The 14792-nt window shown below is 38.2% G+C and overlaps 1 protein-coding gene across 1 annotated transcript in view; it reads right to left on the reverse strand.

Annotated features, from left to right (window-relative positions):
* ANO2 (anoctamin 2) overlaps window positions 1-6493 on the reverse strand; it is a 484690-nt gene extending 478197 nt beyond the window's left edge. Inside the window, exons 1-2 of the mRNA XM_052001239.1 lie at window positions 6473-6493; window positions 5325-5666 (exon numbers count right to left, since the gene is read on the reverse strand). Of these exons, the coding sequence (XP_051857199.1) occupies window positions 5325-5666; window positions 6473-6493 (363 nt within the window). The remainder of the gene's footprint in view (window positions 1-5324; window positions 5667-6472) is intronic.
* Between the last annotated feature and the right edge of the window lie 8299 nt (window positions 6494-14792).

Here is a 14792-nt window from a genome sequence, read left to right on the forward strand (position 1 = left end):
CCATAGTTTGTTCATACTGCCCATTTTATTGTTCTCTCTATAAAATATTTCATCTAGTGCTTTTTTCCTTCCCCTTCCTCCTCCCGACCTCTTCTTCTAGAACTATGAATCATGATCAAATTCACTCTCCTCATGTTGTAGAATATCTATATATATACATGCATCCATTATGTATGCATATGTATATGCATAGGTTTATGTGTGCACATGTATGCATGTTTGTGTGTATATGTATGTGTGTGCACGTCATGTATAAAATGTGTACGCACAGAAACACATACATAACTTATACAACTATACATCTTATACATAATTATACATCTATATATATACCTATACATGTATATAGAATATATATATATACATAGGATGTGTGTATATGTGTGTATGTCAATCTATTTCCTCTTACTTCCTCATCATCCCTGTAATTTTCCTGATCAGTCTACCATCCTTTTAAATTATTTATTAAATTAAATTAAATATTAATTATTAAAATATAAGCTTCTTGATGTATATGTATATATGTGCATGTACATATGTATACAAGACTTTAGTAAAAGTAATTAATCATTGATCACATCTACATGAATAAGAAGAACATTGCTTTATCAATCGATTTTTTGAGGGTAAGTAAAAACTTTAAACTAGAACATAACAAAAAAGAATTTAAGCTTCTTGAGGGTCGTGATTGCCTTTGCTTTTGTATTTGCCTTCTTAAGTATTTACTACAGCGTTTGCCAGTTGTGAATATTTAATAAGTACTTTTCATGCATTCCTTCATTCAAATGCCATCTCCTTCTTGAGGTCTTTCTTGATTCTAAGAGTGATTAATGCCTCCTATAAAATTACTTCAAATTTATTTCATATCTATTTATATATGTTTGTATATTGATATCCTGAAAGAAGATAAATTCTTTGAAAGAAAGGACCATTTCTTTTCTGTTTTAGTGTCTTCAGGACCTAGCACAGTATTTGGCAAATATCAAGGTATTGGTAATAACAGGTAGGTGGTCCATGAAGTCAAGAAGATTCATCTTCATAAGTGTAAATCTGGTCTCAAACATTTAATAGCAGTGTGACCTTGGACAAATCACTTAACCCTGTTTGCCTCAATTTTCTCATCTATAAAATTACCTAGAGAAGGAAATGGCAGATCATTCTGATATATTTGCCAAGAAAATACTAAATCCTACAAAGAGTCAGGCATGATGCAAAATGACTCAACAAAATGTTTATTATTACTAATTAATAAATACTTGCATTGATTGATGGATTATAAGAACTCAATTCCCCATAGAGCCAATAAAGAATAAGAATTTAGCTCCATGTCAAAACTTCATAATGATTAACACTATCCAATAGTGAAATGGGGTGCTTTCAGAAGAAAGGTAGATTTCCCCTGATTGGGAGCCTAAGCCTAAGTTGATCACTCGTCAAGTTCATGTTGGGTAAAAGTTAAATTAGATGGCCTTTAATGTCCTGTTCATTTCTAAAATTCTACAAAATTTTATTTGTCAAGTACAAAAATATAAGGGCAGAGTTAAATTTGACCTCACTTCATTTCAGCTTGATACCTTAACTAGGTAAGAATACAGTTCAGTCAATCAATCAAGACCCTTAAATGAGAATAAATGCAAAAAAAAATCTTTGAAAGATATTTAATGAAGTGAAATAATGTTAGATAAGAGGTCTGTCACAATTGAATGAGGGTTTCCTTATGCCATCTAAATCTTGAAAAAAAATCAAGTTAAAAAAAAAAAGAAAAGAAAAGAAAAAGAAAGATATTTCCAGAAACTGGAGTGAATATGGCTTTTTAACATATTCCTAAAGAGGAAACACTTGGGAGAAAGGAAAGGCTATGACTTTGGACTTGTTTCCTCCCAGTGCTTCCTCTGGCTAGAGATTCCAAAGGATGTTGGATTTCCCATCTGCCCCTTCAGTTTTCCAGAGATATACCTGGCACCTGTGAATATCAGGAGCCAAGAAAAGATGGAATATCGATTGTGCTTATATAAGCTTGGAGAAAATGAAACTTCTGAATTGGAAAAAATAAATAAATAAAAGAACTTCCTGTGACCAGGATCTATGGCTTATTGCTTTAGTATACATGCTCTCAAAACTTAAGTCCACTTCCCCCCTGGACTCTGATTATATACAAAGATAATATACTTAAAGAAAGTGTTTTGAGGCAATTAAGTTGCTTAAAGAATAGGACTCTGGGCCTGGAGAAAAGGGAGACTGAAATTTAAATTGCCAATCAGGTAATTTCTGTTTGTCCCAGTTTCCTCAACTGAAAAATAAGGTTGTTATGGAATCAAATGAGATAATATTTGTAAAGAGCCAAGCACATAGTTGTTTTTTCCCTTTGCTTCAAAGAGAACCAATGTAACATGGGATGATTTGGATTTGGATTTAATTGAGGCAGAGTTGCACAAAGGCATGAGCTTCACTCTCACTTCCTGAGTCATCGAAGACCAGTGGAAAGAGAAAAGTTAAGATGTCCAGTGATGGCAAGTACAGTTCTAAGCACTCCATAGCCTTGGCATCTTTGGTATATAATCAAGTTCTAAGAACTCCACAGCACTTGCTTCAGCTTACTTCATGATCATTGAAACAAATTATTCTATCGGCCCATTTTGTCAAGGGAAATCCTCACATGCTTAGGGTAGACATCCCCTCTAACTCATCAATAAATTTGAGGGCTGTCAGTTACCCTCAGTCTGGTCTAACAAGACCATTTTACTGAAGAGTGACCTTCATGCCTGCTATACTTCAGAGCCACAGGATTTGAGCAAAAATAGTTCAAGAGCAATAAAAATAAACCAGGAATTAAGCTGCTAATTTCATGTAATTCAGGGATGATTTTGAAGCCAATAAAATCATAATCTTTTCTCTCATATTTAATCTCTCTCTTCTGGTGTTTTACTAAGTCAGTTACAACGAAAAGCCAGTTTCTCTCTCTCATCCCCCATATATCCATTCAATTGCCAATTTTGTTGATTCTATATGCACATCTTTTGTGTGTTCTTTTCCCTCTATTCTAACAGCCATCCATCTGGTTCAGGGTTAGATTTTGGATTCTGGAACTGTGCTGGGAGGTACAAGCCAAAAGTGTGTAGAGAATATTTACACTAGAATTCCATTCCCTGTCAACTCTCAATTATATATACTAACACAGTGTAGATGAACCAAAAGAACAAAATCCAAAAATCATTTGTAATCTGGCTTTGGGATATTATGCAATATATTAAATTATGTTACAGACTTATCACCCTAATTGCTTAATTTGGTATTGCATTAGATCTTGAAGGTTTCCTCAGCTCTAAATTCTATGATCTTAAAAAGGAGCTTGACTGCCTTGGATATGCACTAAGAACAGTAAGGGGCAAATGCAACTTTTTCCACACAAGTATATATTGTCATTTCATCTTTTCCAATGACCTCAAATAAATGTAGATATTCCTATGTACAAATATTAATATCATAATTTCTATTTTATAGATAAAGAAACTGAGGCTGGGGAGGGGGAAGTATTTCCCCAACCTATACAATTAATAAGTCATAGAATCAGGTCACACATCCAGGTTTTTTGATTCCAGGACTATTTCTTCTATACAACACAACTGATTTTGTCCTGCTTTCAGTCAAATTGATCTATGTGATATCTCCTATTCCTGATTTTCTCAAAATATTTAAAATGGGAGGGAACCTTAGATATTATCTAACACATAATACTGCCTCTAGAGTACCACTTCCTACACAGAATCTTCTTAACTATTCCAACTAAAAATGATCTCTTCTTTGTCAAATTTCTCCTAGCTCTTCCATCTCTCTCCTTAATTACTCATCATGGTCTACCTTTATCTACTTATTAACAACTGTATATAATTACCTCATTAAACTACAAATTCCCTGAGGGCAGGGTCTATGTCTGGGTCCCCCTCACTTGACAAATGAGGGGAAAGAATTTTGCCTAAAATCACAGAACTAATGAGTAAAAGAGCTTGCGTTTGAACCCAAGCTCTATATCTCAAAATTTGGGGCTCATTGTACTTCATCATGTTGCTCATACTCATACCATTCCCTATGTATAAAATTGACTCCTCTTTATCTCCTGGAATAGCCACCATGGGAATTGTTTTCTTCTTCCTTCACCCATCTCTTCAAACCTAATAGGGAAAGTAATCAAATCAATCCTACCATTGTACTGGGGTGGAGAAAAAAACTTGATAAGTGACTGCCCACTCACAATCCTTGTCTGTACTTATATTTATTTATCCCCTTTTGAGAAATGTAAATTTCTAGAGGACAGAGGCTATCAAACTTTTCTATTTGTTTTTACAGGACTTAGCCCAGTGTTTGACATATAGTTGGTGCTTAATAATTTTTTTAATCATTCATTCATTCCACTTTTTAAAAAAGTGTCCCTTCTTTCAGACTTTGTAATGATAATACCAATATTGCAATAGTATTTTAAGTTTTGGAAAGTGCTGTCCATATTATCCCATTCATTCTTTACAACTAGGTTATGTAGTTATGATTTGTCTCCATTTTACACATAAGAAAACTGAGGCTGAGAGGTTAAGTGATTTGCTCAGGGCAAGTGTCTGCAGTAGGATTTAAAGGTCAGCCTTGTGACTTCAGGTCCAATATTTTTATCTGCCATCCTATATGACCTGTCAGGTGCTATTTCCTCCACAGAATTTTCCTTGACTGTTCCAACTACAAATGATCTCTATTTCCCTCAAATTTCTCCTAGCACTTTAGATCTCTCCTTTCTTATTTAACAGTCTGCTTTTTATCATGGTTATTACATATACAAAACTTCCCCATTAGACTAGAAATTCCTTGAGGTCAGGATTTGTCTGATATTTTTCTTTGTATCCAGAGACCCTGAGTGTTTTATATACATAATAGGAATTTAATCACTGCTTGCTGAATTAAATTAAAATGAATTTGTGGTGAAGGCAAGAGAATAACAAGGTATAAGGAGAGTAAATATATGGAATGCTATGAATTAAAAATGAGCACCTACTTCACTCCCTCTCCCATCAATGAACATCTCAAATCAGTCATCCTTCATTCTCCTCCTGGCACTGTTTCTGACTCTGAACTTTGGTACTATGCCCCTAGAAGAAATATTTCCTCTCTCTCCCAATTTGTGGTTCTATTTTTCAAGTTGTTGTCTTTTCTCATTAGATTGTAAGCTCCTTAAGGGCACAGACTCCCTTTGTTGTAGCACCAGATCATTACACATTGCACACTACATAGTAACATTAATAAATTGCCTCTTGCCCACAAATCATCACCTTCCCCAACCTTACCTCCAAGTCCTTCTCCAGCTCCAGCCCAGCTTCCATAAGGTTACGCTCAAACTCCTCTCTCTGCTCCTTTCTTTCCTCCTCCAAGGCATCCAGGGGTCCCATCTCAATCATCATGTCCCCCTGCCCAGCAGCATTGGGCTCTTTGCCCATCTCCCCATTGGAGATGACAGCCAGGGGAGGTCTGTGAGGATCAGGGGACCCATGGCCAGCGTGGGCTCCTCGCTTCCGGTAGTGATAGGCAAGGACATAATCAACCTTCCTCTGGTTGTCATAGAAGTGCATGCGGCTCTGACAGGCCTCAGATAATGTTGGCTCATTGGGATTCAGGAAATTGTTAATAACCTGGCAGGAGTGAGAATTTGACAATAGGAACAGGTGAGTCAAGAGTGCAAATCTGAGTAGGGGTCCTATCAGGAGATAGCTAAATATATAAGGGATACGGAGCATATGTCCAAAGAGAGTCCCTTGGGTAAAAATCATATAGCCAATATACCAAAGTGAAATTCAAGACTGACAATCCAATCATCTACTCCTCATCTCTAACCCATACTGACCTACTCCAGATACAATCCTATATACATCCTATATACATGCAGGATATAATCCTATATACAAACCCTATACATAAATACATTGTACATACAAAAACACACTTATATCTGTGTACATGTAGGCACTTACACAATCACATACACATATCAGCATTCAATCAATACCTACCATATGCCAGATACTACACTAAGCCACAAGTGGTACAAAGTCAAAAATAAAGATTTCAAGAAGCTTACATTAAAAGAAAACACATAAACATATCAGTATAGATAAAGCATATATGATATACAAATTCACATGCACATATATATTCATGCATATGCAAATATTTCAAATAAATAGTAGCTTATTTTGTAGAAGGAATATTAGCAACTATGGGGATCAGATAGGGCTTCATGTAGAAGACTATTTGAAGGAAATGACCAGGTCTAAGAACCAGACAGATGGAGATTATGAATGACAGATATCCTGCATGTACATCCAAGCACACCCATCTGCAAACTCACACATCCCCACATCAGTCTACACACCAACTTTTACAAACATCTGAGTGTACACATAGTCACCTTTGCCATGTACATGCACAGAATACTTACAGGCAGGTTCTCTGGATCCATCTGAGCAAAAATCAATCCCTAGCCTTATGTGGCCTACTGCTCTGTGTCCCTCCTCCCCAACCCACCCGTGTTTACTTCTCACTGTGCTCCTCACAACCCCACACCATCCTCATCATCCTCTGCTTGCTAATAGTGAAGACCCTGGTCCTCAGAACTGACACCTGCTTCTCTCACCCCGCCCCCTTGTTGTAGGAAGGTTCAGAAAGGAGGAGGAGGAGGAAGGTGGAAGCAGGGAATAGACCCGCCTCTCTGCCTTTGGGTGTTTCCCTGTTTATTATTGTGGGCTTGGTACCCAGCTGCTTCTGCAGTCACCTGAGAGGTCACCTGGGCAACCAGATGAAGCTCTGAGCACAGGGGAGAGGTATGAGAGAGCCATAGAGGCACCAGTATAAAAAGAAAAAGAAGGAGAGAGACACAGAGAGAGACAGACAAAGAGAGACAGAGAGAGAGAGAAACAGAGAGGGACAGAGACAAAGAGAGACAGAAACAGAGAGGGACAGAGACAGAAAGAGAGAGAAAGAAAGAAGAAAAAGGAGAAAGAGGAAAAAAGAAAATTGGAAAGAGAAAAAGAAAGAAAGAAAGAAAGAAGAAAAGAAAGAAAGAGAAAGAAAGAAAGAAAGAAGAAAAAGAAAGAAAGAAAGAAAGAAAGAAAGAAAGAAGAAAAGAAAAAGAAAGAAAGAAAGAAAGAAAGAAAGAAGGAAAGAAAGAAGGAGAGAAGGAAAGAAAGGAAAGAAAGAGGAAATAAAAAGAAAAGAAAGAAAGAGGGAAATAAAAAGAGGGAAAAAAGAAAGAATGGGAGGGAGGGAAGAAGGGAAGAAGGAAGGGAGGGAGGAAGGGAGGAAGGAAGAGAAGAAGGAAGGGAGGAAGGGAAGAAGGAAAGAAGGAAGGAAGAGAGGGAGGGAGGGAGGGAAAGAACCCTGTCATCTTGAACACAAGAAAAGGGAACTAGAGGGTCCCCAAATGTGAGATTACTTGTGAAAGAAAGAAGAAAAAGAAAGAAAGAAAGAAGAAAAGAAGAAAGAAAGAAAGAAGAAAAGAAAGAAAAAGAAAAGAAAGAAAAAGAAAGAAAGAAAGAAAGAAAGGAAGGAAGGAAGAAGGAAGGAAGGAAGGAAAGAGGGAAAGAAAAAGAAAAGAAAGAAAGAGGGAAATAAAAAGAGGGAAAAAAGAAAGAATGGGAGGGAGGGAAGAAGGGAAGAAGGAAGGGAGGAAGGAAGAGAAGAAGGAAGGGAGGAAGGGAAGAAGGAAAGAAGGAAGGAAGAGAGGGAGGGAGGGAGGGAAAGAACCCTGTCATCTTGAACACAAGAAAAGGGAACTAGAGGGTCCCCAAATGTGAGATTACTTGTTTAGCCTCTCAATATCTCTCCCTCTTTCTCTTCCTTATTCATTCTGCTTTGAAAGGAATGCGCCATCCAAAAGAAAACCATGGGACAGACAGAAAAAATGATGGTCCCAAAAAACCTGGACTGAAATACCAGCATCTTTAGGAGGAAGAAAACACTCCTTGAGCCCCTTCCTCTAGGCCTATTAGCTAAGTAATTCTCCTCCAGGTTAAGAAGAAGGGCGGGGAGACCTTCCTGTTCACTGTTTCTCCCTCCCTATTAAAGAATGGGCACCTGCAGCTCTCTCCCATCCCTAAACAAATACTCACAGAGCTGCTGATGGGACGCCCAGCATAGGAGTCATGTTGCTCAGGGCCTCTGTTGATTCGGTTTGACTGGCCAGGGGACAGAGGAGGAGGTATTGTGAGGTACAGTCCACTGTGCTTCGGGCAAGGGGTCCCTCTGGCTATTGTTCGGGAAGGCAGCCGTCGTGGGGAGCGGTGGAGCCTGGGAATGTCTAAGAGAGGGGAGAAACCTGTGCAAAGTGGAGAGAAAATCAGGTCGATGAAAAATCCTAGGAATTCGGAGAGGGGATATCTCAAGTCACACAGGGTGTCTTGGTTAGCTATCCTAGAGGAAAAAACCCTAATCTTTACTTCTACTTGGTTTGCCTGTCACCATGTCCTTAGTAAAGTATGCTTTACTACTACATATGCTTACCAGGCACACAGAGAAACGCTTAGTGATTTGTTGGTTGTTAATTGTTTGCTCTGGGGGGGACAATGTTAAAGGAATGGCTTGAAGGGTAAAGAGTGAAAGAATAGGACCCTGTGGATTCCTAATGCCTACAGCCCTCTCTACTCCAGGGCTAACACTTTGACCCTGACCCCAGAAGCTCTTTCACGTTCCCAGTTCTCACTAAGGCTATTAACCTTGTATAGGAGGAGGGTAGTGATTTCATGCCAGGGAGGGGTTAGGTGGAAATCCAGTTGGAGAGGCACTTTGAATTAGCTGCCCGAGGATTAGACTTTAAACCCAACCCCCACAGGAACAGGCTAACTAGTTTAGAGCTCCTCTAGTTTAGAGCTCCTCCCCTATTCTAGCCCCTCTGTACCCCAAACTCTGCTTAGATTAGGCCAGCAGCTATAAGAAAAACTCCAATAAGGCTCTCTACTCCCAAGTAGAAAGAGACAGCTAGACAAATAGACAGGCAGACTGGCAGACAGACAAAAGGGGTCAGTCTGAGAGATCTAAGGACTTACCCTACAGCCTAGGAGAGGAATATTAAACAAACAAATAAATAAATTACTCCAAACCTCTTAACTTTACTAACATTTCACCAATATTAGCCTATCTTTTAAAACTCTTCCCACACAATTCTCCTAAAGCTCCCCACTGAACACTACCATTTCAGAAAATTCAGGCATCTAGGAAAGAAGGAGGGGAGCCTATAGGTTGAAAAATCATAATTTTGGAGCTAGAAAAGATGTCCTGGGGAATAGCTGTGTCCCATCCAAACTACCAACTCCTCTCTTAATCCTGACCCATAAAGCCACAGGAGCCCTATCCCTGACAATCATCAATCCAACCACAAACCGATAAGGTTGGCAAGCCAGTTTAGCTTAAGCAGCAAAGTATCCTGAGCAAGAGACAGGGAGCAGTATATCCCATGCAAGTCAAACAACTTCCACCAATCTTGACTATCATCTCCATCAGGAATAGAGACAGACCAGAACCCTGTGCTCGAGTCCTGAGAATATTAACATTCCTCAGAGTACCAGCCTTGCTTGCAGCCTAGCACCTACCACCATCATTTTAAGGGAACAACCCTAGTAAAGATTTGACCCTTGGCTCTGCAGATGCTATAGCCCCTACCCCCTCAGCCTCCACAGCTACAGAAGATCCTAAAAAGGAAGTTCTTAGCACGAAAATTTAGTTTACACCATCAAATGCTTCAATGTTACAAACTTTTATCCATAGAAACGAATTAAGAAAAATGAATTACCATGTGTTTTTCACTGCCCTAAGAACCATTAGGGCTTTCCATTTGACCATGTGGCAAATCCCCCTATTAAAATGTGACTGTCTCAAGAACAAGCATTGTCTTGAAGTTTTTATGTGCTTAGTACAATATTTTATTCAAAATAAGAGCTGAGTAAATATGATTTCATTAATTCATTTACTCCAAACCTCTCAATTATACACAAGAGCACTAAAGGTCAGAGAAAAATGACTTGCTCAGGATAGGTCATATCATCCCTCTAGATTGGACTTCCCTTTCATCTCTCCCATGTCCCATTATTCCTTGGGAGGAATGTCTCCCAGATCTTCTGTTATTTAAGAACTTTCTTAAAAAAAAAAAAACTTGAAAACACTGGTCAAAGAATAGAGCAACCTTAACTTCAAACAACTAAGTAATAAAAGCTTCTATAGTTTTTTCTTATTCTTCTTTGAATATTGACATATTTTTTGCTTGTTGATTGTTGTTAAATACACAATAGGATTTTTTTTAAATTTAACCAATATTGGAGACAATTTTAATGCATGTTTTCTGGATTCTGTCTTAATTAGGGATTTTAATAAAATTTGAAATTGAAAATTTTGTTGGGGTGAGGAGAGGAAGTTTGATTGGGGAAAAATCTTCTCTATGAATAAGAGAATGAATAAGAGAAATGTTACAAGTACACCCTGTCAAAAGTAAAGCATGGTCCCCCAGGGTCATCTTCCTAGATCGGATATAGTCATGCTTAGCAAATGGTTAAGACTATTGCTTGTAGCATCTAGCCCTCAAAGCCTTGACATGGGCAGGGATTGACCACCAACTCTCAGGAAGAGAAGGAAAGAAGTTGACAGAAGTGAGAGTACAAACAGGAGTACACAGAAAGGCAAGGAAGGCAGCAGTATATAATGAAAAGATCTGGGAGCTGAGCAAAACTAGGAACAGGAAGGAATATATAAATATTTATATAATATATAAATAGTTGCGGATGGAGACAGGGACAGGGATGCTTTGACCAAATAGGGATGGACATCAATTTGGAGAGGTGGAGATGGAGATGGGAGAGGATAAAGGAGAAAGGATAGAGATAGAGACATAAGATATATGGATCTCTGAGGATTAGTTACAGTCTAATGGGGAATTTTTGACAGTCATCAAAGGCAAATGATATAAGGGAGAATGAGCTAAGTAGGAGGGAAGAGTCCATGCAGAGCCCTAACCAGGAATGGGTGAGTGGCTCTTTACTCCAAGCAAGGGCTGAAGATTGAGGGTGTTAAACTGACCTGTAAGTAAGAATGACAGGAAGGGGCAGGACCATCAGTACTACAAATTCCTCCGGTAAATGCTCTAGCCCTAATAATTCCATCAAGAACTGGGGAATCTGAAGTCAGCTGACTATATTTCCTTCAGGATACCTCTGTTCTAATACCCTAGGTGACTCCCACATAAGCTAAATCCAGATGGGAGCATGGAGACAAATGTAGCAGGTGGCTTCTAATCTTTAAGTGGTGAATAGTATTGTCCTTCTACTTAACTGTGGAATCCAAACTCGACCTGGAACCTTTTGACCTTCCAGTGGTCAATTCAAGGTAGGAGATTAAGGTAGGAGGGGGGCAGCAGGAGCAACAAATATGACCATAGGACTCAGGAAGGGAGTTACATTTTAGAAAATTCAGACCTCTGGGGCTAAGGTGGGACAGTGTAGAAAGTCCCAGACCTGAAATCAGGAAAACCTAATTTCAAATCTGTCCCTGGACACTCACTAGCTATAACACTGGCAGATCATTTAATTTCTGTTTGCCTCAGTTTCCTTGACTACCAGGTGGGAATAATAGTAGAACCTATCTCCCAGGATTGTTGTAAGGATCAAATGAAATAATATTTGGAAAGGAGCACATAGTAAGCTGGTATATAATACACTTTAATATTTTATACCTTTCTTTAAAAAAAAAAGATAAAACCCTGTGGATTCTGAGAAACACACCTAGAAATAGGGGGAAATAAACTATTTCGGCACCAGTTCTTAATTTTAAGAACTACAGTAGCTCTCAATTATTTGTGCTGCTAAAAGAAAGAGGTACCAAAGAGGTGTGTATAGTATACATCCCCCAAGGATCAACTCACTGATTTATTCTTCCTAAGGTTTTAGTACTATAAAATATTCTAGGCTTCTAGGAGCCAAAGCAAGTAGAGGGCTAGCACTGGTTTTATTTATCACATTTATTTATTTATTTAAGATGGTAGGAGTTCTGATTAACCTATCAGTTCTCATATGGAAAGGTTTTTTTGTCAGCTTCTGCTCCCCCATCTCTTTTATCCAGATTCATAGCTGATGCAAACATTTTTGCCTTCTTCTAGCCCTCTCTTTATTCTTATCTCTTTAGCCCTGTCCTTCCAGAGCCTCTTCTATCCTATCATTCAATTGTTTTCTCTGGGATTCCTATTTTATTGTTTATAAGTTCCCTTTTATCTTGTGTCTCTTTATTTTGCACCTTTGCAAGCTTCTTCATCTGAGAGAAGACCCTCAATCATAGTCAATCTCTCAAATATTAAATAATACTTCTATGTGCTCTGAAGCAATGTGCCAGGCGGAGCAAAGACATGCCTTGTTCTTTATTCCCATTTCCAAACTGTCCCTTTGCCATCACCTCTCACCAACTCCTCCTCTAAGGTAACCCAAAACTAACCCAAAACTAACCCAAAACTAACCCAAACTTTATTGAAGTCATTTACCAATCCCTTAATCAATCTCCCTTCTTTTTTTAATACCCATTTTACTGTCTTTCTTCTACCCCAATTCCTTCTCTTATACTTTGGAGCGTTAATACACAAGTTGGTTCCTTCTTTCCTGGGCTGCCAATTTATCAGTCTCTTATACTCCTATGATCTCCATCTTTATTCCTTCTACTATGCACAAGGATCATCACCTATAACAATTTTATCTCCATGATCCTTAACCCTGATATTCTGTGATCACAACCTCCTATCTTTCCAACTTCTCTTCCCCACTCCTCCTAAATATATTCTTTATAATTCTAATAATTATTATTATTCTAATAATCCCTTCACCTCTCACTCATCTCCCAGTCCATTCATTACTTCTGCTCTGTCATCACAGTCTCCATTAATAAAGTCAGTCTCATAGCTATCAGCTATGCTCTGGCTTCTATCTTTGAATCCTTGGCCCCATTGCTAACTGTGCTTTGCCAAGCCTCTGCCCTGAGTTACCCTTACAATTCTCTTTCCCCAGCACCTACTCATGCTATTGAACAGTGCTCAAGAAAATCACTGGGTTGATAACTCTGTGGTTAGGAGGTAGACACTAACACTTCAGGAAAACAGGGAAATGCTTCTTGAATTAAGAAGCGCTTGAGTTGAACCATGAAGGAAGCTAGGAATTTCTAGATGTAGAAGTGAAAAGAGATGATAGAGCTAGGTACTTAAGATATATAGCTCTCTGGGGATTGTAGTCTAATGGGGAACCTATGAGAGTAATCAAAGGTAAATGATACAAGGGAGGATGAGCTAAGTGGGAAGGAAGAGGTTAAGAGACAGGAGATCAAACACCTGAGAACAGCAAATAAATCAATTTGTCTTGAGCATGATGTGAATTTGGTGGGTTAGGGAAGAAAAGGAATGATATTTAATCATCCTGGAAAAAATAAGGGAAAGTCAGGTTGTGAACAGGCTTAAATGTCAAACAGAAGAGTTTGTTTATCAAAAAGACAATAATGTAAAAATAAGGTCAAAACTTCTTGAACACAGGAATACATAAGACAGAAAGATAGGAACTCAGAATATCCATAGTGAGTGAAGACCATGATAACTAGCCTGGTTCCTTCAAGCTCAAAAAGTCAAGACAGAAATGCCATGAATATTTGGCTAGTGATCAGCCTTAACTAGAATTCACCAGGGAAAGTGGAGTTTACTCAAGTAGCCAGATGAGTTTGTATGCAATTGTAACATATTATATGTTGTATATAGTATGCTTTGTTACAGAGTATACTACTATGGTTATTAGATACACTGATAAGCATTATAATTGTATGCTTTGTTTCTGTACACTAAATTGACATATGTGTGTATACACACACACACATACACATATCTCCCCAATTTTTTTGCATAAGTTTGTATTATGATGTACTATTATCATATGTGCTTTCGATTATATACGCAGTATTCTGTCCATTGGGAATGATTCCAACATTTATAGTGTGACTATATACAGTTACACATGGGGACAGTTACACAAACTATCACATGTTCATTTTTGAAGCTTCTTATGGTGCTGATAATTGCTGGGATTTCATATTATTTACTAAGAAAAGAATGTTGCTGTTGTTTTTCAGTCCTGTTTGAATCTTGATCACTCCATTAAGGCTCTTCTTCACAAAGATATTGTAGTAGTTTACTATTTCCTTCTCTAGCTCATTTTACAGATGAGGAAACTCAGACCTGCCCAAGATCACACAGCTAGGAAGTGTCTGAGGCCAGATTTGAACTCAGGAGTCCTAACCCTAGGCCCAGCACTCTACCCAATCTACCATCTAAAGACTCTGTAAAGAGACCAAGGAGAAACTAGATTGTGCTTTGCCTCCAGGGGAAAATGTGACCAAAGGCTTAAACCTTTCCATCATGTTCAACATACCCAACCCTTTTAATCTGTATTGAATGGAAGATTATAATGGGTGGATACTGAAAGAAATTTCTTCATCACACTTTGAATCAGCTATTTTTCTCTTGACGGAAGTAGAACTTCCTGAGAATACTTGCTTCTGCCAGGAAATGTGATGAAAATTAAGACAAAATAAATTTCTGACCAAAAGTTAGATCAAAGTTGAACAAAAAAAGAGAGAAAAAAGTCAAAGAGCAAAAGAAATCTGAACCTGTGTATTTATCACCTTTTGGTGTGATCTTGCTGAGGGAATATTTATATACACATAGATATAGGCACATGTACATATATTACATACGTGTC

The sequence above is a fragment of the Antechinus flavipes genome, chromosome 5 (assembly GCF_016432865.1).
Source record: "Antechinus flavipes isolate AdamAnt ecotype Samford, QLD, Australia chromosome 5, AdamAnt_v2, whole genome shotgun sequence".
In the NCBI taxonomy this organism is placed as follows: domain Eukaryota; kingdom Metazoa; phylum Chordata; class Mammalia; order Dasyuromorphia; family Dasyuridae; genus Antechinus; species Antechinus flavipes.